The 23,786-nt window shown below is 37.3% G+C and overlaps 1 protein-coding gene across 4 annotated transcripts in view; it reads left to right on the top strand.

Moving 5' to 3' along the window:
* The window catches only part of MYO3A (myosin IIIA), a 232,002-nt gene that overhangs the window by 142,603 nt on the left and 65,613 nt on the right, over nt 1-23,786 (top strand). For 3 of the 4 annotated variants that reach the window (XM_073885536.1, XM_025891892.2, XM_073885534.1), the window contains exons 21-26: nt 8,099-8,252; nt 10,550-10,638; nt 12,519-12,648; nt 19,391-19,470; nt 19,936-20,013; nt 22,808-23,013. In XM_073885536.1, the coding sequence (XP_073741637.1) occupies nt 8,099-8,252; nt 10,550-10,638; nt 12,519-12,648; nt 19,391-19,470; nt 19,936-20,013; nt 22,808-23,013 (737 nt within the window). The remainder of the gene's footprint in view (nt 1-8,098; nt 8,253-10,549; nt 10,639-12,518; nt 12,649-19,390; nt 19,471-19,935; nt 20,014-22,807; nt 23,014-23,786) is intronic. The other variant, XM_073885535.1, reaches the window with a different exon arrangement.

Below are 23,786 nucleotides of genomic sequence, written 5' to 3'. Positions count from 1 at the left end.
GGTCAAATGGAAATGGAAAGAAAAATCAAAGACTATCTTGAGACAAATGGAAATGAAAACGCCACATACCAAAACTTACGGGATGCAGCAAAGGCAGTTCTAAGGAGAGGGACGTTTATAACGATAAATATATATATTAAAGGGAAAAAAGATCTCCAAAAACAAATTTAACTTTGTACCTCAGTGAACTAGGAGAAGAAACAAGCTAAGCCCAGAATTAGAAGGAAGGAAATAACAAAGATCAGAGCAGAAATAAATGAAATAGAGACTATAGTAAAGGACAATAGTAAAGAACAATGAAACTAGGAGCTGTGGTTTTTTTAAAAAATAAATAAAATTGACAAACCTTCAGCTAGACTAACCAAGAAAACAAGAGAGAGGACTGATGTAAATAAAACTAGAAATGAAAAAGACTTTACAACTGATATCACAGAAATACAAATGATCATAAGAGACTACTATGAACAGTTCTACACCAACAAATTGGAAAACCTAGAAGAAATGAACAAATTCTTAGAAACATACAATCTACCAAGACTGAATCATAAAGAAATAGAAAATGTCATCAAGACAATTACTAGTAAAGAGATTGAATCAGTAACCAAAAATCTCCTAACAGAGAAAAGTCCAGGACCATATGGTTTCATTGGTAAATTCTACCAAACATGTAAGAATTAATATCAATTCTTCTCAAACTCTCTCAAAAAAATAAAAGAGGAGGAACCTTCAAACTTACTTTACGAGGCACTCGTTACCCTGATACCAAAAACCAGGCAAAGACACTACAAGAAAAGAAAATTACAGACCAAGATCCCTGATGAACAATAGATGCAAAAATCTTCAACAAAATATTAGCAAACCAAACCTGACAACAATATGTGAAAACTACCATATACCATAATCAAGTGGGATTTATTACAGGAGCACAGGGATGGTTCTACAGACACAAATCATTAATGTGATACACCAAATTAACAAAGTGAAGCAGAAAAGGCATTTGACAAAATTTAACATCCATTCATGATAAAAAGTCTCAAAAAAGTGGATATAGAGGGAACATACCTCAACATAATAAAGGTCATATAGGACAAATCCACAACTAACATACTGAAAGGTGAAAAGCTAAGAGATTTTCCTACATGATCAGGAACAAGACAAGGATGCCTGCTGTCACCACTTCTACTCCACATAGTCTTGGAAATTCTAGCCAGAGCAATTAGGCAAGCAAATGAAATAAAAGGCATTCAAATCAGAAAGAAAGAAGTAAAATTGTTTCTATTTGCAGATGACATGAAATTACATGTAGAGAACTCTAAAGACTCCACCAAAAAATTATGAGAACTAATTCAACAAATTCAGTAAAGTTGCAGAATACAAAATCAATATAAAAAATCAGTTGCATTTCTATACACTAACAACAATCTGTCAGGAAAAAAAATTAAGATAACAGTCCTATTTACAATAACATCAAAAAGAATAAAATACTTAGGAATAAAATTTAACCAAGGAGGTGAAAGATCTGTATACTGAGAACTATAATACATTAAGGAAAGAAATTGAATAAGGTACAAATAAATGGAAGAATTAATATTGTTAAAATGCCCAAAGCAATTTAGAGACACAGTACAGTCCCTAACAAAATTCTGATGGCATTTTTCACAGAAATAGAACAAACGACCTCAAATTTGTATTGCACTACAAAACACTTCAAAAAGCCAAAGCAATCTAAAGAAGGAACGAAGCTGAAGATGCCACACATCCTGATTTCAAACTACATTACAAAGCCATAGTAATCAAAACAGTGTGATATTGGAATAAAAACAGACACAAAGATCAATGGAACAATGTAGAGAGCCCAGAAATGAACCCAAGTATATATGGTCAATTAGTTTTTGACAGGGGTCCCAAGAATACACAAAGGAGAAAGGATTGGCTCTTCAATAAAGGGTGCTGGGAGAACTGGGAGGCCATATTCAAAAGAATGAAATTGGACCCCTGTCTTACACCATACACAAAAATCAACTCAAAATGGATTAAAGACTTGAACACAAGACCTGAAACTGTAAAACTCCTAGAAGAGAACCTAAGGGGTAACTCCTTGATATCATTCTTGGCAATAATTTTTTGGATTTGATGCCATAAGCAAAGGCAGCAAAAACAAAAATAAACAAGTGGGACTACATCAAACTAAAAAGCTTCTGCCCGCCAAAGGAAACCATCAACAAAACGAAAAGGCAGCCTATGCAATGGGAGAAAATATTTGTCAATCATATATCTGATAAGGGGTTAATATCCAAAACATAGAGAACTCGTACAACTCAAAAGAAAAAAAAATCTGATTAAAACGTGGGCAAAGGATCTGAATAGACATTTTTCCAAAGACACACAAAGGGCTAACAAGTACATGAAAAGATGCTTGACATCATTAATCATCAGGAGAAGGCAAATCAAAACCACAATGAGATATCACCTTATTGGTGATATGGCTATCATTAAAAAAGATAATAAGTGTTGGTGAAGATATGGACAAAAGGAAATTCTTGTGCATTATTGGTGGGAACATAAATCACTAACTACTATGGAAAACAGTATGGAGGCTTCTCAAAAAATTAAAAATAGAACTGCCATATGATCTAGCAATCCCACTTCTGGGTATATATCCAAAGGAAATTAAACAAGATCTCTAAAGAGATGTCTGCATTCCCATGTTTATTGAAGCATTACTCACAATACTGGAAACAACAATAGTGTCCATCAAAAGATGAATGGATAGAGAATATTACACACACATACACACACACACACACTACATACCCCCATGGAATATATTTAGCCATGAGAAAGAAAGAAATCCTGTTAATTGTGACAACATAGATGGAAACTTGAGGCATTATGCTGAGTGAAAATCAGAGACTAGAATGGTGGTTACCAGTGTCTGGGAGCTGCAGGAATTGGGGAGATATTGGTCAAAGAGTCCAGTTGCAGTTTAAAGATGAGTAAGTCCTAGGGACCCAATGTACAATGTGGTGATTACAACCAATAAAACTGCACCATATTCTTGAAAGTTCCTAAGAGAGTAGATCTTAAATGTTCTCACCACAAAAATAAGGAATGGTAGTTAGTGATGTGATGGAAGTGCTAGCTGACTATGGTGGTAATCATTTTGTAATATGTAAGTATATCAAGTCAGTACATCATACACCTTAAACTTACACAATGTTATATGTCCATTATATCTCAATGAAGCTGGGGGAGGAAAAAGAAGATAATTTCCCTGGGAAAGTCACTCAGAATCCAGCTTCAGGAATGGATTCTTTTTTTTTTTTTTTTAAGGTTTTATTTTTAAGTAATCTCTACACCCACCATGGGGCTCGAATTTACAACCCCGAGATCAAGAGGCATATTCTCTGCTAACTAAACCAGCCAGGTGTCCTCAGGAATGATTCCTAAGGAAGATAGTGATAGCACATGACCGGGAGAACATGTAGAAACAAATGAGAAAGAGACAAAGGAACAAAAGTTAACCTGACATCGAGGATGTTTTCAGTGAAGTCCCTGAGCTTTTCCTCTGTTTAACTCTGATCTCTAGCTTCGTGAATCTTCAGCAATATCACAACAATGGACGGGGGTGTGATGTTGTCTCTGAGCCCAAGAAGAAGTTAAATTATGTTTTTTATTATCTGTTTCAGAATAATAACACTCCTCATAGTAGCTGGCAGGCCTTGTGTAATGTGTTAAGCATAGATCTACTTTATTTCCTCTCCGAACTATCTTCTTAAGTAGTTTAAGATCTAGTCAAAGAAATGCATATGCAACAATGTGCTATCATTCTCACCTATCAAAAATACCAGAAAAAGTTTTTTAATGAGAATATTCAGTGCAGGCGAGGATGCAGCAAGTGCGTACACATAGGAGTGTATATGCAGTGCTGATTAGAAAGCATGTTGCTGCAAGCTTTAAAACAATCGATCTAGAAACGCTCATCAGGAGCCTGTAAAACATTCACGAGCTGACCAGCTCATCTGTCCTAAAGATAAAATCCAAAATACAGAAAAACTTGGTGCACAAAGATGTACATCAGAGCACTATTTAAAATAGATAGGGGGCACATGCCTGGCTCAGCTGGTGGAACATGGGACTCTTGATCTCAGGGTCATGAGTTCAAGTCCCACGCTGGGTAGAGAGATTACTTAAAAAAATAAAAAATAAATAAAATAGTTACAGGAATCATCTAAAATGTCCCCAAATAAGAAAATGGAATAGAAAACCACAGTATATAATCTTTGGTAGCCATTCAAATAATGTTCATGAAAATATATTAATTACGTGTTCTCCATTCCATTTTCTCAAAAGAAATAAAGTGAATAAAAAGCATAATTTTTGTTATCAAAAATGTTATGCATAGAGAAAGACTAAAAAAATTCCACTAAATGTTAAGTATTTAGAGGAGATGAATTTGTATGTGAATTTTGAGGTCTTCATAGTTCTTCCGTATTTTGAATTTTATATGAGCATGTATTATATTTATAATCAGAAGCTGAGGATTACACATGCACACATGATTTATTGTTTTCACCCCAGTCTTCCTCTATCTGGAAAACAGCTTTTCAAAATGACTTTTAACAAAAGGAATCCAGAAAGCTCATGTATTCCTCTGTTGGGGCTGCCACAAGATATCACAGACTGGGGAACTGAAACAATAGAAGTTTATTTCCTCACCGTTCTGGAAGCTAGAAGTCTAAGATCAAAGCAGGGACAGGTTTGGTTTCTCCTGAGGCCGGGCTCCTGGACTTGCAGATGGCTGCCTTCTCCCTATGACCTCCCGTGCTTTCACTCCTGCAGTCGCCTCCCTGGGGTCTCGTCCTGTGGGATTCCAGCCTTGCCCTGATTCCCTCATCTGACCTTAATTACCTCCTGAACAGCCCAATCTCCAAATTCACATTGAATATGAGGGCTTCAGCATATGAACTTGGGGGTGTGGGAAGGGGACAGTTCAATCTTTAACATGCAATCATTTATTCAACATGCTCGGGTCTCCCTAGAAACCGAGCTCAATAACAGAGATGTCAGTAGAAGTGCTTGTCCTCTTGGAGTTCCCATCTAACAAGAGAGGGCAAATAATAAACCAGTAAAAATGCTAGAAATGCCATGGAAGAATTTAAAACATGATGGAGGAGGGATAGAGAGTGATCAGCTGAAGAAGGAGGGTTGCTGAAGTAGTCTGGGTTATGGGGAAGGTCTCTCTGAGGAGGTGAGGGTCCGTCCTCCATCGTGTGAAAGTCCGGGCGGAGGGCTCAAAGCTCACGTTCCCACCCACCTTCCAAGCCACGTGGAAGCGTGCAGCCTCTCAGCCTATGGGAGCCACCTTTCCATGCTGCTGTGTGAGGCTGAGGACTCAACTTTGTCATCGAGACTCTCTCCTGAGGTGACATTTTAGCCCTGTGTCGAGGCCAGAACTGTGGGTCAGGGGCACCTTCCATGGGCTTCCTTGCCACTGTGTCCTTTTTCCAAATCACACTGAAAACTCAATGAAGAGCAAGCAAGCACTCGACTCAGGCATGAAGCCTCCTTAACATCCAAGTCTTCTGATTTCCCTCGCTTCCTTGATTTATACTTAAATAATTATTCACCTGCCCTTCTCAAAAGGGAACTCAGGCCACCTGAACAGAGCAGAAGTAATATATGCTAAACAGTCCTTTACTGCAGTTAATAACTCCACTTACCTTCTGCTCTAAATGTATTTTTAACATGCAGGGCATAGGAGAGGACTTTCTCAAGAGCTATACGAGCTTCGTTTCTCCACTTATGCTTAAAAACAACTAAGTACCTTGAGGTCATAACCACTATAAAAATACATAATCTGTTGTTTTAGGCAGGCTCATTTTACTAAAAATGCTTTATAAATCCTAAGTAATAGGATGTTCTCTCTGTTGGTTTGCCTGGAGTCCATAATACTAACAAGTATCTTTGAGGGGAGCCCATTGTTTTCCAAGTTACTCATCTCTGTTCTGTCTGACCTGCCACAAAATCGTTCCGTGGATTTTGACACAGGCAAATAGAAATGACAAATGCATTGATTTAGACCTTAACCTTGTGTGCTTTCTATACAAAACCTCTTCTGAACTTTGCAGTTGTCATTTAAGCTGTAATGTGCTGTCAGCCTGGTGTGTCTACTTGTAAAGTCATTCCGGGTCTGCATATTGCTCCCAAGGTTACCTTCAAATGCAAAAGCTGTGAAACTTCCAGACATTGTTTCTATTTTTATGTACTGGCTAAACTAAATGACCTTCAGGTGATCTACCTTTTAGGCCAAAGGGCACTGCCAAATTTTTACGTATTAGTTTTTTGAATTAAAAATGTACATTTATTTTTCCTAGTGACACCCTTGAAATGAGATTTCAATTTCATAAGGCTCCAAAATACTGATTAAAAGTTTAGGCTTGGGCACCTGGGTGGCTCAGTTGGTTAAGCGACTGCCTTCGGCTCAGGTCATGATCCTGAAGTCCCGGGATCGAGTCTCGCATCGGGCTCCCTGCTCAGCGGGGAGTCTGCTTCTCCCTCTGACCCTCTTCCCTCTCGTGCTCTCTGTCACTCATTCTCTCTTTCTCGAATAAATTTTTAAAAAAAGTTTAGGCTTATCAAATGCCCCACCTGCCATTGGCTAAATTCCTCCACGAAGTTGCTGGAAATGAATTCTCTTTCTCTGAACTCCTTAGAGTACATTGTTCATATCATTTATCTATCATATGTTACCTTGCATTTTGAGTATTTATTTACTAACCTTATCACTCAAGTTATATCTTAAATCCACTGAGGACAGGGAGTTTGTGTTAAACATCTCTTTATCACCCATCACGGTGCCTTATTATGAGATGTTTAATGAAAATATTTAATGAATTAAAGAATATATTAAAATAATAATGAAGGGGCCCCTGGGTGGCTCAGTCAGTTAGGCGTCCGACTCTTGATCTCAGCTCAGGTCTTGGTCTCCGGGTTGTGAATTCAGGCCCCGCATTGGGCTCCATCCTGGGCGTGGAGCCTCCTTAAGAAAAGATTTTTTTTTAAGTTAAAATAATAATGAAAAGAGCCTGTCATTTTATATTTATGAATGGTGCAGGATATTCTGCCCAAGTCAAGAGTTGTTTCATACACTTCCCAGTGATAGCTGCTTGGTCACCTGAGAACCGGTGAGTGCCAAGCATGGGAGCATGACTACAAGTCTTCCAGGGGTCATTCATGTCCCCTTACAGAGTGTAGCAGTGGGGCAGGGGCACAGTGTGGGGGAAGAGTCATAGAAACAGAGCAAGAGCACTGCTCTTCATGCCCCTTTAGTAAAATAGATCATCAGCATCTGTGTTGTTCGGGCACCATGATCTTAACACTAATTGTTATTCGTCATTTTTATTTTATGCATCTTATAGTATACTCAACAGCAACTGATTATTAATGTACCGGATAGATTTACTTTGTTAGATGGAGATCGTTTCCTCCATGTGATAAATGAGGCAGTGGGAGATTACAGAGTAAAAAAAAATTCCAAAGGATTATATGGCGAGTTAAGAGGCAGAGCTCGGATATGAACCTGTGTGTTCTTGGTTCTAAATCCACTGGTTGTTCCTATGACTCACTTGCCCACCTACTAACAATGTAAATGCACGGTGACTGAGAAGTTACATAAATGTTCTTGAGAGATCCATTTCTGAAACTAGATCAAAAGTTTAAATTGGGGGAAATGTAACTCTAAGATATACCTAATTGATATTCTATAAATTCTGGAGCATAACTTTATTACTGCTCGTTACCAACACATTCTCTTGCATTTTGAAAGCCTAAGATGTCTATAATTCTGGTATAGAGACTAGAAACTTTTTATTATTACCCTGAGCCACCGCTGACTCTAATGAAGTAGCAGTTTTGGGGAAAGAAAAATAAAATGATAGCCTCAGTTTAACGGCAATGTCATAGGAAGCAATTTATTATAATATGTGTAAAAGAGAGTTTTGGGGTAATTACTGTCAAACTACCTATCACAAATTCACAATTTCACAAGTAACAAATTTTTTAGTGAATTTTTTCTATGTATCATGTCCTGTTATAGAATGAATACCTAAATGAAGGTGTTAATGCCAGAGTGATTGAATATGAAGATAACCTGCCCCTCCTAGATATGTTTCTGCAGAAGCCAATGGGTCTACTATCCCTACTCGATGAAGAAAGTCAATTTCCCAAGGCCACTGACCAGACTCTTGTGGGTGAGTTTTAATAAAATATGTCTGCATTGTTTTTTGCTGCCGTCGTATAATGCTCTGAATGACTTAAAAAGAATTTTTTTAATTATCTGCGAGAAAATAGCTATCACAAAGCCTGCATAGGTAACTTTAAAGAAGAGGCTTTGGGTCTAATATCTGGACCAGTGAATGTTTAAAATAGGGTGAGAAGGGGTACATGCACCCCAGTGTTTAGAGCAGCAATGTCCACAATAGCCAAACTATGGAAAGAGCCAAGATGTCCATCAACAGATGAATGGATAAAGAAGATTGTGTGTGTGTGTACATATGTGTGTGTGTAGACACACACATACACACACACACACACACTGGAATATTATGCAGCCATCAAAAAAATGAAATCTTGCCATTTGCTACGACGTGGATGGAACTAGAGGGTATTATGCTGAGCGAAATAAGTCAATCAGAGAAAGATATGTATCATATGATCTCACTGATATGAGCAATTCTTAATCTCAGGAAACAAAGTGAGGGTTGCTGGAGTGGTGGGGGGTGGGAGGGATGGGGTGGCTGGGTGATAGACATTGGGGAGGGTATGTGCTATGGTGAGCGCTGTGAATTGTGCAAGACTGTTGAATCACAGACCTGTACCTCTAAAACAAATAATACATTATATGTTAAAAAGAAAAAAAAAGATAGTAGGAAGGGAAAAATGAAGGGGGGAAATTGGAGGGAGAGAGGAACCATGAGAGACTATGGACACTAAGAAACAAACTGAGGGTTTTAGAGGGGAGGGAGGTGAAGGGGATGGGTTAACCTGGTGTTGGGTATTAAGGAGGGCACGTACTGAATGGAGCACTGGGTGTTATACGCAAACAATGAATCATGGAACATTACATCAAAAACTGATGATGGAATGTATGGTGACTAACATAACATAATAAAATAAAATTTAAAAAAATAAGGTGAAACATTTAGTGATGAATTAAACAAGTTTAATATTGGACTTCTTACATTGGTAGAGCCCCAGTCATAGGATCTTATGTTAGAAATAACCTTAGAAATTATCAAGCCCCCCCTCCTCAAAAAAGAAACTACCCAGCCCCAAATTAGAAATTGGAGGGCAGGGCAAAAGGCCAGCTCTGGAATTTGAAAAGAGATAGCTAATGAGAAGGCAATAAATTCATCTAGACACTTGTCTAATAGAGGCAAATAGCCTCCAATACCTTAATAATCTCTAAATTACAGTACATTAATAAATATTCACAATAGTCCTGAGTCATCAAAGAAAGCATAAACATATTCATTTTTCTGTTTGAGAAGGCAAAGATATGTTTAAAAGATTATCATCTAAAATGGTTACAATTAAAAACATCTTACTCCTTAGATTAAAAAATAAAACTTTAGCTTGTTCAGGTAAAAAAATCATTTTTTAATGTAGAAATACTGTATTCCCTGATGGTTGGAGATATTGATTATGTATAATAAATATTTGCAGAAAATTTGGATTCACATTTTCTCTCATTTACTTTGGGTGATAGAGTTTGTTTCTTACCAGTAAGTCTGTGATGTTGCTTCCTGCTGACTCACTCATTGGCTTATTCTCTCCTCTCATTGGACAGTACTGATGGAAAATAAAACAACCCCAAAGTTCTGGGGAAAATTGTCTCATAGCAATCACTTGATTTTTGAGGTTAAAATGTCCCTTCTAGGACATGGAGTAAAAAATTCTCTGAAGGTGACACAATTGTTATAGGACTGTAACTGCCTTTATGACCCTACATTTTTCCTATGTAATCAGTAATAACTTATTCTAATAGAAAGGAGAGCCAGAATACCAGATTTCTAGGGTCATGGCTTCACATCAAACTGGTTTCACAAAGCTCTTGGATCAGTTCATCTCAGGTAGTTTCCTTCCTCTCTACCAGTGGCCCACAAAATGTGGTGCCCAGACCAGGAACATCAGCATCCCCGGGGAACTTGCTAGAAATGTGACTTCTTGGATTCCCCCCCATGCCCAGACCTACTAAGTCAGAAACTCTGTGTTTTAATAGGCCCTCTGGGGGTGGGGGGTGGGGTGGGCTTCTGTTGCTTGCCAAGGTTTAAGAACTGCTGCTCTACATCATAAAAGAATGGCTAAATTCATGATCTTGAGTTTGGTCTCACCATTTGTGCTCCAAATCTCATTTATCAGCTATGTAAAATTGTCTTTTCACTGCACATTATCCATTTTATAGTGAAAGAGATGATTCTGTCAATCAGTATTTTCTGAGGATCTCTTTACATGGCTTGATAGTGGAGTTCAATTTTTTTTCCTATAGAAAAATTTGAAGGTAACCTGAAATCACAGTACTTCTGGAGGCCCAGAAGAATGGAACTTAGTTTTGGAATTCACCACTATGCAGGAAAGGTAAGAAGTATGAAGAATTGTGACTGAGTTTCTCTTAGTCCTTCATCAAATAATAATGATAAACATGAAAACTATGGCCCGAAATATTTACAGATAGTTATAATGAGATAGCCATCTGTTTCTGCCCCAATCTGGCCTTGTCTGTTCTCCAGCTTCCTACAGTCTGTCCTGAAAAGGTAAACAAAAAATCCTTCTCCCACTTTTTCAAACACAATCTTATAGGTTTTCTAGAGAAATTTTTATTAAGAAACTAAGGGAAAACAAGAAAAAAAAGAAAAAGAGAAGTGTCAGAGCTTCCATCTTTCTGATCATAAGATCTGGCTTTGGATGAGATTGGCTGGCGATGGGGACCTACTTTTTCCTTCTTTTCATGATAGCTGGGAACCTTTTGTATAAACTGCCTTTTAGAGACTTGAGGTACTTCTCTGTCCACAGAAGCCTTTGTCTCTCCTCCTGCCCAACAGGAGAAAGTGCCAGATTGGAGGTGTTGTCGGATAATGGAGCTAACCTAGGTGGGGTTGGCTAATGGACTGTTCAGCAGTTGTATGTTTATGCACTGATAGATGCACATTCCCACAGCAGAGCAAACCTCAGATATATTGTCCTAAACCCAAGGATGCTCTGTTTCCCTTCCGCAGAGAATAACAGGTCATTCCTTCACAATGATGTTGTAAATATTGGAGGACTGAGAAGATATTAAAATCAAGAAAGAAATGCATAGAATGAGAAATACATGAACAAAATGAAATTAACACAGAACCTGGAAGATTTAGGTCTACTAGGACTTCTCTAGTCCACAGACTTCAATATTCCCCAGACTTTTGTCACTGAATAAAAAAATCTACCTTAAAGATTTTAGTTTTGGCCTCTCCCATGGTGTTCAGCATATGATTTTTCCAAATGAGCCTTCTCTAAAAGCATCCATTAAGAATTTCCTATGATCATTTTACCCAGTTGTTTTTAACACCTGTATTAGTCTGCTTGGACTGTCATAAGAAAAATAATGCAGGATGGGTGGCTTAAAGCACAGAAACTTATTTTCTCACAGTTCTGGAAGCTAGAAGTCCAAGATCAAGGTGCCAGCAAGGCCGATGTCTGGTGAGAACTCTCTCCCTGTCTTGCAGATGGGTGCATTCTTACAGTGTTCTCATGTGGAATCTCCAGTGTGTCTTTCTCTTCTTACAAGGATACCAGTCCTATAGGATTAGGGTCCCACCCCTAGGACCACATTTAACCTTAATTACCACCTTAAAGACCCTATCCAAATACAGTCACATTTGGGATCAGGAATTCAACATATTAGTTTTGGAAGGACACGATTCAACCCATAACAACAACCATATTAGATCATCCATCCTACAGAAATCTCTGGGTCACACTGATCTTTAGAAAGTCTTAAAATTATTTAGAAGTGCCGGAAACATGAATACTCATAGTGTACCTAGACCATACTACTTACGGAGACGAAAATCTATAATGGCCAATTCATTGCACGGGAATCAGTTACCGTAGAAATGAGAATCCCTTGATGGCCCAGGGTGCCTCCTTTATGCCACCCTCAACCCTCCAAACAGAGAAAGGAAACACTACCAAATTTCCAATATAATAAATGAGAGGAATCAAACCTTTTTAATGATTTTAACCCAAATAAAATTAGCAAGACACAATTTTTCTCTGACAAAATATACTCTAGACCTGGAAAAGTTTGCTCTTCCAACCAAGTTGTAAAGGACTACCTTTATAAATCTTTGTGTACCTGTCGCTCAGCACAGAGGAAGTTCTCAATCAATACCTACTGATGATTCTGCCGCTGTTGATGGTGATGGTGATGATAATGAGAATGACATCGTTTGTGATACTGAAACATACTTTATCAACAGGTCCTCTATAATGCAAGTGGGTTCTTAGCTAAAAATAGAGACACTCTTCCAACTGATGTTGTGCTGCTTTTGAGGTCATCAGAAAACAGTGTAATTCGGCAACTAGTCAATCACCCTCTGACAAAAACAGGTAAGTTGAGGCAGTTTCCTTCAACTGAGAAAGTTCCTCAGGCCCAATCCAGTAGTTTCTGACTGTGATTTTCATGAGTATAATCCTTAATTTCTTTATGTTGGTTTGTTTTTAGCTCACTAAAATGCGTTTTTTAATACATTCTGCCCAGATTGTCTGAAGAACATGTAAAAATGAATATAAACAAACTAGGTTTTCAATAAAGAAAGTGTCTGAAGAACTGACCAAAAAATATGGTGGTATTTTAACCACTCACTAGAAGAATATGCTCACCTCTAAAAAGTTCAGAATGACCTCTGTTTCAGGACTGGGCAGCTTTGGGGTGGTACTTTAAGACTCTAAAGGTTTAGGGGCACCTGGATGGCTCAGATGGTTAAGCATGTGCCTTCGGCTCAGGTCATGATCCCGGGGTCCTGGGATCGAGCCCCACATCGGGATCCCTGCTCTGCAGGAAGCCTGCTTCTCCCTCTCTTGCTCCCCCTGCTTGTGTTCTCTCTCTGGCTGTCTCTCTCTCTGAAAAAAATAAAAAAAAAAAAAAAAAAAACCTTCAAAAAAGACTCTATAGGTTTAGTGAGCTCTGCCTTATTGATTAAAAACTTACATGCGTTTGCTCCACCCAACCAAATACATGTTTGCATTTGCTTTTAAGTAGAAAAAAAAATGTAGTTTGGCTTATTTTTCTTTATTGGAGTTTGTTTTATTATTTTGCATTTCTTTTTACAGTTTTATTGAGATATAACTGACATAATAAATAGCACATGTTTAGACAGTAAAATGTGATGAGTTTTTGACAGGCATAAACACCTGTAAAACATTACTACGCTCAGTAGTGAGTGACCGTATTCATCACCCCCAGATGATGTTTCCTCATGGCTCTGGAATCCTTCCCACCACCACTCCTGACCCCTCTCCATTTGTTCTAGCACCGTTGGTTGAAAGAATTGTTCTTTCCCCCATTGAATTGCTTGGGTGCCCTGTTGAAAATCAATTGACTATATACATGTAAGTCTATTTCTAGACTTTTCACTGGTATTTGTCTATCTTTATGGCAGTACTACACTTCTTGATCACTGTAGCTTTATTAAAAAAAATTGAAATCAGGTAGTATAAGCTACCCAACTCTTGTTCTTTTTCAGAGTTGTCGATTATAATTCCTTCGCTTTTCCATAAAAATTTTAGAATAAGCTTGTCAATTTCTATCAAAAATCCTGGTGAGATTTTGATTGGGATGCACTGAAGCTATTGATTAATTTTGGCAGAATTGATATCTTCACAATATTGGGTCTTCCAATCAGGGAGCACAATATAGCTCTCCATTTATTTAAGTCTTCCTTAATTTCTCTCAGCAATACTTTGTAGTTTCCAGTGTATGAGTCTTGTGTATCTTTGTCAAATTATCTGCTAATATATCACATTTTATGCTATAAATATATAAATATATTTAAATTAATTTAAATTCTGTTTGTTGCTAGTATATAGAAATCCAGTTGATTTTTGTGTTTTGATCGTTCACCCTACAGTGTTGCTAAGCTCATTTATTAGAGTAGCTTTTTTTGTAAATTCCATAGGATATATAGATGATCATGTCATCTGTGAAAAAAAGTTTGCCCTTTCTTCTCCATTCTGTTTACTTTTTTTATGTCTTCATCTTGCCTGGTTGCACTGGCTAGAATCACCAATGCAATATTGAATACAGGTGCTAAGAATGAACATTCTAGCCTTGTTCCTCATCTTGGGGGGAAAGCTTTCAATTTTTCCCCAATAAATATGATGTCACCTGTAGGTTTTTCATAGGCGTTCTTCCTCAGGAGGAGAAATTCTTTCTATTCCTAATTTTCTGAATATTTATCAAGCATGCACGTTTGAATTTTGTCAGATGCTTTTTCTGCATCTACTGAGATGTTCATTCATTTATTTTTTAATCTGTAAATATGACGAGTTATGTTGATTGATTTTTGAATGTTATGCCAACTTTTTATTCCTGGGAAAAACCTGACATGGTCACGATGCACTGGACTTTTATGTATTGCTAAGATTAAATTTGCTGACATTTTGTTAAGAATTTTTGCATCTGTGTTCATGAGGGATATTGGGCTATAGTTTTCTTCTAATTTTTTTCTAATGTTGGGATCAGAGTAATATTGGCCTCATCGAATGAATTGAGAAGTATTGCTTCCTCTTCAATTTTCAGGAAAAGTAGAGGGAGTATTATTTCTTTCTGAATTCTTTTATAGAATTCACCAGTGAAGCCATCTGGGCCAGAAGGGGTTTTCTGTGAGTAGGTTTTGGACTACAAATTCAATCAAACTGTTCAACACATATAAGGATATTTAATTACCTAATTTTTTGAATGAGCTTTAGTAGGTTGTATCTTCTAAGAAATTTGTCTGTTTCATCTATGTAGTCAGATTCATTGACATAACGTCGATTATAATGTTCCCTTATTATCCTTTAATATCTATAGATCTTGGAGTTTTATCAGCTCTCACTCCTGATCTGAATCTTTTGTGTCCTTTTTCACTTTATTCTTGATAGATTTTCTAGAGATTTGTCAATTTTACTGATCTTCTCAAAGAACCAGCATATAGTTTATAGTTTCACTGATTTTCTCTATTGGTTTTGCTTTCTATTTTGTTGATTTTTTTTCCTTCTTTTTTCTTTCTCTCTCTTCTGGGAGGAGCGGGGGGAGGGCTTTTTCATCTTTGTTTCCTTTCTTCTGTTTACTTTGGGTTTTATTTTGTCTTCTTTTTCTAATTTCTAAGGTGAGACCTTAGGTCATTGATTTAAGAAAACATTCCTTTTCTAATATAAGTACTTATATGGACTATAAGTATTATATTTCAGTTCTAAAAATATTGGAATTTTTCCAAATCTTTGTGTTGTGGCCTTCTAATATAATTCCATAGTGCTCAGAAAGCACATTTTGTATGATTTAATCCATTAAATTTACTGAGACATGTTTTAATGGCCCTGAATATGATATATCTTATTTTGTGTTTCATTTACACTTAAAAATAATGTATTTTCCACTGTGTTGGATGGAGAGTTATATAAATGTCAATTGGATCAACTTGGTTGATAGTATTGGTCAAATCTTCTATATCCTTACTGTTTTTTTTCTCTGCTGGTTCTACCAGTTACTGAGAGAAGAGTTTTGAAATACCTGATTATAATTCAATTTATCTATTTTGTCTTTCATTTTTATCAGCTTTTGCTTCATGTGTTTTTAAGATCTATTACTGGACACATAAACATTTAGGATTATTATAGCTTCTTGATGACTAGACCCCTTTATTATTATAATATTCTTTGCTCTGAAATCTACTTTGCCTGATAATATGGAGACTCCAACTTTCTTAGGATTAGTGGTTGAATGGTATATCTTTTTTTACACTTTCAAATTCATCTTATTTTGTGTTTGTATTTAAAGTGGGTTTTTTTTTTTTTTGTAGACGGCATGTAGTTGGGCCTTTTTAAATTGTGACAATCTCTGCCTTTTAATTGAGGTGATCAAACCAAAGATATGTTTGGTTTGACTGACTCTACCATTTGATGTGTATTCTATTGGTTACATCTGTTATTTTCCCTAGTCTTCACCTGGGTTCCCCTCCTTACAGTGTAAAATCTCTTTAGACAGAAACTGGGGTTATCATAGGGCTCACCTCATTTGTTTCCCCTCACTCAGGGATCAGTGTCCTATACTGCTTGATGCACGATATATAAAAACTGTTATTCCTAGACAAATACTGTATGATTCTTCAGAATAAGGTACTTAGGGCAGTCAAAATCATAGAGAGAAAAAGCAGAATCATGGTTGCCAGGGGCTGGGTGTGGTAGGAATGGGGAGCTAGTATTTAAGGGGTATAAAGTTTCAGTTTTACAAGATGAAAAAAATATGGACATGGATGGTGGTGATGGTTGCCTAACATTATGAATGTATTTAATGCTATTGACCTGTACACTTAAAAATGATTAAGATGCTGAATTTTATGTTATGTAAGTTTTACAATAAAAAATGAAAAGGAAGAAAAACTGTTACCTCATATATTTTGTATTTTGTTTTTTTTTTTTTTTTTGGTTATTTCAGCTAATTCAGTCTGTGTTACTTTATCGTGCCCAGAAGCAAATGTCTTCAGTTTTGACTTTAACAATTGTCATCTCTTTCTATATCCACCAACTGCGTCTGTGCACCTAATCTCATGTTTTTTACCCTTATAAAATATGCAACCAGGTTCTCAATACTATGTTCTGTCTCCTTATTATCAGCAGAACCATGTTTCATTAGCCAGGGAGAAGAGAATTTCATAATCAAAGATGTTTCAGTGACTGAATCTCAAAGCTATCAGAGGCATTTGGATTTTATATTCACCTAGATGTGCAAACATAATAATAATGATGACAACAATAATAATACATAAATTTGTTTAGAAGTTGCAATGTGCTAGGCACTGGGCTGACTACTTTTATTTACTCCTAATAGCAACACTCTGAGGAGGAATTACTGTTACAGATGAGACATTGAGTCTTGGAAATGTTGAGCAACTTTCCCAATGTTGTTCCTGTGGGAAGTCTTAGAAGTGGCCTTGAAAGTGTGGGTTTTCCAATTCTGTATTATGCTGTCTCCAAGATTCTAAGATAACCCTTTGCATGTATGACTTTAAATATGAAATACAGTTCAGCCATTATTAGGAGGAAATGTACCACAATTCCTTGCAGCTCGCATCTGTACCTTGGTTTATTACAGGTTTGTTCATCAGGTCAACTATAAAGGCAAAGTGGATATATTTTCTGAAATTAAGATCTATGCTAGGGCGCCTGGGTGGCTCAGTTGGTTGAGCGGCTGCCTTCAGCTCAGGTCATGATCCTGGAGTCCCTGGATCGAGTCCCACATCGGGCTCCCTGCTCAGTAGGGGGTCTGCTTCTCCCTCTGACCCTCCCTCCTCTCATGTGCTCTCTCTCTCTCTCACTCTCTCTCTCAAATAAATAAATAAAATCTTTAAAAAAAAAGATCTTTGCTAATTTTAGTTCCTGTTGATATGCGTTAATGAATTTTTAGGTTTTCATTTAAAAAAAAGGCTTTCATTTATTTTGTTGTTAAATAATTTGATGACTAGTGTATAAATTTTGTTACATTGAAATTATTAATCCCTTAGTAAATTTCCTCTAGTTTTTTAGTTTTCAGAAAAACTTAAATTTTTAGTTCTTATTTGGCTAATATTAAGTAATGGTATCTATTCAGTAATGGGTCTATTCTAATTAATGTGCTACTAGTCCTTTGTATAAGTCTGTAGTAATTTTGGTAATTCTTTTCTAAAACTTTCCCTTAAAAAAAAAACAAATGAAAGTCCACAGCTTCCCCTCTGAAGACCATGTGGTACTATCTCTGGCCACTCTGCTGTCTGCAGTAAGTTTCACAGTTGAAGAGTGAACAGTGCAGTGTGCAGCCCAGCGTGAAAGCCAGCACGCACACCCATTGTGGCGCTTTTCTTGATAACGAGGGAAGGGGGACGACAGCACAGTAGAGGCACTGCCAGCTACATCCCAGGCAGGGTCCCACCAGCATCAGCACTTTGGAGCCAGGCTTTTGCCACCACAAAGAATGTGAAGGATTTGTCAAAAACATGTAGTAGCCTTGGGGCACCTGGGTGGCTCAGCTGGTTAAGCACCTGACTCTTGATTTTGGCTCAGGTCATGATCTCAGGGTCTGGATATTGATCCCTGCATCAGGCTCCATGCTGGGCATGGAGCCTACTTAAAATTCTCTCTCCCTCTCCCTCTGTGCCCACCCCACCCCTGGCATGCACACACACACACTCTTTCTCTCTAAAAAACAAACAAAAAAACATGTAGCCTCCACTTCTTACCTAAAAGAATGAGAGTGGAAAAGAAACAATCTTTCTGACGTGATACTGAATTCTGGAGATGTATTTGAACATTACTGTTGGGATGATGAACTCTTGGATTGTGGGTTGGTTAGTTATTGTTCTTGGTGAGAGGTGGGACAGGAGAGAAGATGAACTAACATTTCTGGGTGCCTACCATGCACCAGACATACTGTCACATGTCATCAAAATTCTGGGAGGCAGACAGCATTATCCCCATTATACGGTTTCAAAATGCAACTCAGAGACTAAGTAAATGATCCGCAGGCAATACGATTTAAGTACCACAGCTGGTATCCAAATCCAGGTCTTCCTGGCTTCTGGGGCCATAATTTTTCACCACACCAAAATATTTTCACAGCCTCAAGTTGTGCATATTTAAGTAGCCCTAGTAACAGGCACTTATTTCTGAATGTTAGATTGAACATATCCATTGCTCTTAACCATTCTTGATTTTCTTATAACCATTTCACATGAATTAATAATCCGTATGATTTTCAAGGCCCATTGTAAAGCTTACCTTTGCATTAAAAAAAATCTCAGATGCCATTTAACACACACACACACACGAAGCAAATTGTTCCCTTTATCAGAATCACACCATATCTTGTAGCAGTTAAAGGAAATCCAACACTTACCTGTATTTTTTTCTAACCTCAAAGCTGGGGTTTTTTTTCTGAACTTAAAATTTGTCATAAATTTTTATGTAATATTTTATCCTTAAATTTCTCATAAATACTTAAGCAAGGATGAATATTGTGGCATCAACAATGTTTATTTTAATACTTAAGTAAATGAGGAAAGTCTTCTAGTGATGAAAGACTCTAAAATGTATATTAATTTCATCCACATTCCTATAGGTAATCTGCCACATTCTAAAACTAGAAATATAATAAATTATCAAATGAGGACTTCAGAAAAATCAATCAACTTGACAAAGGTAAGAAAATGCATCTTGCATGACAGTGAGTCTAAAAATCTAACCTTTACAACAACAGTGTGTGTGTGCTCCTAAAAGTAAACAGCATTTTACTTAGGTATTCTCCCTTTGATCTTTCTTTTCTGCTTAAACAGCTATGTTATGTTCATATTACTGCTAGCCACTAAAATAATCATGAATTTGTGATACCTTCTTAACTCTTCCTTTATAGCTCATTTCAATGTTACACTAAGACCAACTAAAAATATATTAGCTAAGGTCTGAGACATTCACATTCCCTGCAAGACCAATTAAAATTCCAGTGAGGCTGACAAAACAATTACCCTAGTAAAAATATTAACCTTTTGTTATTTTATGTATTTGAATGCATAGACCATGATAACCTGAAGGAAATTCCATGCGCTTCTTGTAGATCATAAAGTACAGTGGATACTGAAGCATCACTGTCTTTCTTGGTCTTTGTAGGATCAAAGTGGAGAAGCCACAGGTCATACCATAGAGACTACCAACATGAAGACACAAACAGTTGCATCATATTTTAGAGTAAGACATTAAATTATGGTGTGTTGTACTTAGGAATGTTATTGATTGATTGATTTTCAAATAGGGGGAGGGGCAGAGCAAGATGAAGAAAGAGAACACTAAGCAGGCTCCACGCCCAGTGCAAAGCCTGATGGGGGCTTGAATTCATGACCCATAAGATCACGACCTGACCCAAAATCAAGAGTCAGAGGCTTAACTGACTGAGCCACCCAGGTGCCCCAGGAATGTTATTTATTTTAAATGAGAGTTACAAATCAAAAACTAGTAATAAATATCAGAGTACTATTAGCAAAAGATAATTCTCATTGTATTCCATTTACTATTTATTAGATACAGAATATAGTAGAGAGTACTGTCAAAAACCTATGGATGGTTTGCTTTGATATTTTATCTATAAGATTATTGCATACTAAGTCAATCTTAATGGAAGTTTATACCTTGGTTAAATTTGTCCAAAGAACCAAATACATTTGCACTAAAACAAAACCTGACAGAGTGTTTAATTCAGTGCTATGATAACTACTTATCACTTCTCCATCCCACTCCTAAACGATCTTGCAGTGGGCAAATGGGACAAGGCTGAGCATCCGGGTCCATTCCATATCTCTCTGCACATAGACAAGATGAAAACCTCAAAAGAAAAAGAACTGGTATAAGCATGGGGCAAGGAGAAGGAATACCAGGGAAACATAGTAACATGCCAAGAAAGTCAACCACTGTGTCCTTAGCATAGGGTCAAGGTGACCTTTCTTACCTTTTTTCCCTGGACAATACGGGAGAAAAGGAAGATAAGGAAGCTAAGAAGTACTTTACTTCCTCTGTGCTCCGAAGAACTCTAGATACCCCTGTCCTCATTATTGGTGTCAGTTCTTATTTATCTCTCCTGATAAAGTCGTATTGGGGTGCCTGGGTGGCTCAGTTGGTTAAGTCTCTGCCTTTGGTCAGGTCATGATCTTGGGGTCCTGGGATCAAGCCCCGCATTGAGCTCCCTGCTTGGCAGGGAGTCTGCTTCTCCCTCTTCCTCTGCCTCTCCCCACCACTCATGCTGCCGCTCGCTCGCTCGCTCGCTCTCAAATAAATAAATAAAATCTTTAAAAACAATTAAAAAATAATAATAAATCATATTAACCAGCCAATGAAAGTGGAGAAGATACTAACTAAAAATTGGAAATTATTAATAGTATAATTTAAGGCGGGAGAAGGGGAGGAAATTAGGCTAAATTTACTATAAGTAAGTGTTCAGTGAGTAAATCCAGTTTTCTAACAGAATCATAAAATGCTTTTAAAAATAGCTGGGTAGTTTTATTAAATATTTTTTCAAGTCATAAGCTCATAGCAGACAGTGTGTGCTTAATCAACTCTGAGTAGCATGGTAGTACGTTTATATGCTTCCTATCTCACATTTGCTGCTGGTACATTCACCTTACCTCAAGACCACAGCAAAGCTAAATTACCAAGCATATTTACAGACAGATTATCTTCCTGTTTTAAGTGAGCTATCCAAGATCAACATCGGTCCACTGTTGGTGACATCCAACCCTGTGTGTATGTTTAGAACACTAGTTCATAAAATCATTGTCCTCCTCAGGCTGAAGTGGAAAGTGATAGAAGATAATTCCATAGAGTATATAATGTATTTTTTTAAAGTTGTTTTTCCTTCTGCGGAGGATGAACGTAGTGGAACACCATGCCTTGGTTCTTAAGACAAACCAGTGCCTAAGTTGCAGCAGGCTCTTTCTCAGAGTGCCAACGGCAAGTGTATCCCTTCCGTAGCTCCCGCGCCCGGCAGGTGCTTGCAGGACTACCAAAGGAATGATGGCAGACAAATGTCATGAAAAGGGGGCTCCAAAGTGGCAAGCCCAGCTGTGTGAGGATCACATCCGAGTTTCGGTGCCCAAGAAGAAGCCGAGCAAACCCAAGGCTTTGTCACTTGTGTAATTCTGTATTTGCCTTGTTCTGGCTTCGGAACCATAGGCTTCTATGTTCCCAACACTAAAAGAAATCCAACCAACGCCACCTGACTATGTTCATACATTGGTTACCTTGCCAGTAAATTGCAGTGCTGGTCTTTAACATGCTCATTTTCTGAGTTTCCACTTTTAGGTGAGCTGTGATTATTCTGTTATACTTAGTTGTCCTGTAATTGGCTACCGTTTTAATAAGCTGTTGCTGAACACAGTTTTCCTATCTATGTGACTCTGAAAATCCTAAAATAAATAAGAAAATTATCAAGTTAGAGCAGATTAGAGTACTTAAATGAATTTGCTTATTTTCGTAACTCCTACGACCTATATAGTAAACTGCTTTAACTTCTCATTTCTTATTTTAACCCAGGAGATGATTCTGACAGGCCTTGAAGTGTTTACTTTCATACTTTCTATAAAGAAAGAATTGGACAAGGAAATTAATAGTATAAGCAAGAAGTTAAGTCATATGCCTAAATATTATATATCAGCAAGCTTCCATGAAGGGGTATAATTACTTACAAACAAATTATTTGATAAGTAATTTCATCTATTAATTAAAGTTGCCTTAAGTAAGTACAGGCAACCTTTTAATAGTTAAGTTCCGAATTATTGGCCCTACGTTTTTATGAGTAAATCTATGTTTTTAAAAATATCCTATAAATAAAATTTTCATTAATACGGATTTTCCTCCATTGACTGTGAATTAATGTGAACATTTGTAACATCCAGTTTTCAGAGGTTTTTTTCTTATAATAAAAAGAAAGACTTGCAAGCCGCTAAGTTTCTGTATGCTACACTGAGAAATTTATTTTTTTTGCGTATTATAGTATTCCCTGATGGATTTGTTATCCAAAATGGTGGTGGGGCAACCTCACTTTGTCCGTTGCATCAAACCAAATAACGAACGTCAGGCAAGAAAATATGACAAAGAGAAAGTTCTCCTACAGCTTCGCTACACTGGAATTCTGGAAACAGCAAGAATTCGAAGGCTGGGATACTCTCATCGGATACTTTTCTCCAACTTCATAAAGCGGTACGTGGATTTCTTTTCAAGATTCCAAGTACAGTTTATAGAGAAATTCATCAGAAGAATGACAGGAAACAAAATAGGAAAGAAAATTACTCAGCCGTTCTAGGACGGAGGCATTTTGTTTTTGCAAATGATTTTTCATTGAAAGAGAAGGTAACTGGGCTGGGAGTTTCTGTTGTCAGCTGGGAGATCTGATGTGGTTGCATAGGATACCGGTCATGAGCAGGATGATTGAAAGGCCTAAGTTTCTGTACTGAGCAGTTAGAGGGTCTAGTTCTCAACCCAGTGCTCATGCTGTGTGACCCTTGGGCTGTACCAGTGATTCTCAACAGGGGGAATTTTTGCCCCTCAAAGAACATTTGTTAATGTCTGGAGACATTTTGGTTGTCACAGCTGATGGGATGGGGGTTGCTGTTGGCATCTAGCGCATGGAGTCCAAGAATGCTGCTAAGCATCTTACAATGCACAGAAAAGCCCCCCACAGCGAATAATTATCCAGCCTAAAGTGTTAACCATGCTGAGATCGAGAAACCCTGGCCTACACTGAACCTCATTTTCCCCTCATTTAATGAATCTGTCATGACTACCTGGTGGAATTGTGATAAGGATCAAATGAGATTATCTCAGTAACAGTATTTAGAAAACAACAAATAACAGTATTTAGAAAACAAAAAGACTCAATTAAGTATAAGAAGTCCTTTTTAATATTTGAAATTAATGTAAAATTAATTGAGCTATATATTAAATATATTTTATAAGATAATACATTTGTGGTG

This window comes from Callorhinus ursinus, unplaced genomic scaffold, assembly GCF_003265705.2.
Source record: "Callorhinus ursinus isolate GAN/ISIS: 27379988/994484 unplaced genomic scaffold, GSC_fseal_2.0 scaffold63, whole genome shotgun sequence".
NCBI classification, from domain to species: Eukaryota; Metazoa; Chordata; class Mammalia; order Carnivora; family Otariidae; genus Callorhinus; species Callorhinus ursinus.
This window is presented reverse-complemented; position numbering and strand designations above follow the sequence as displayed.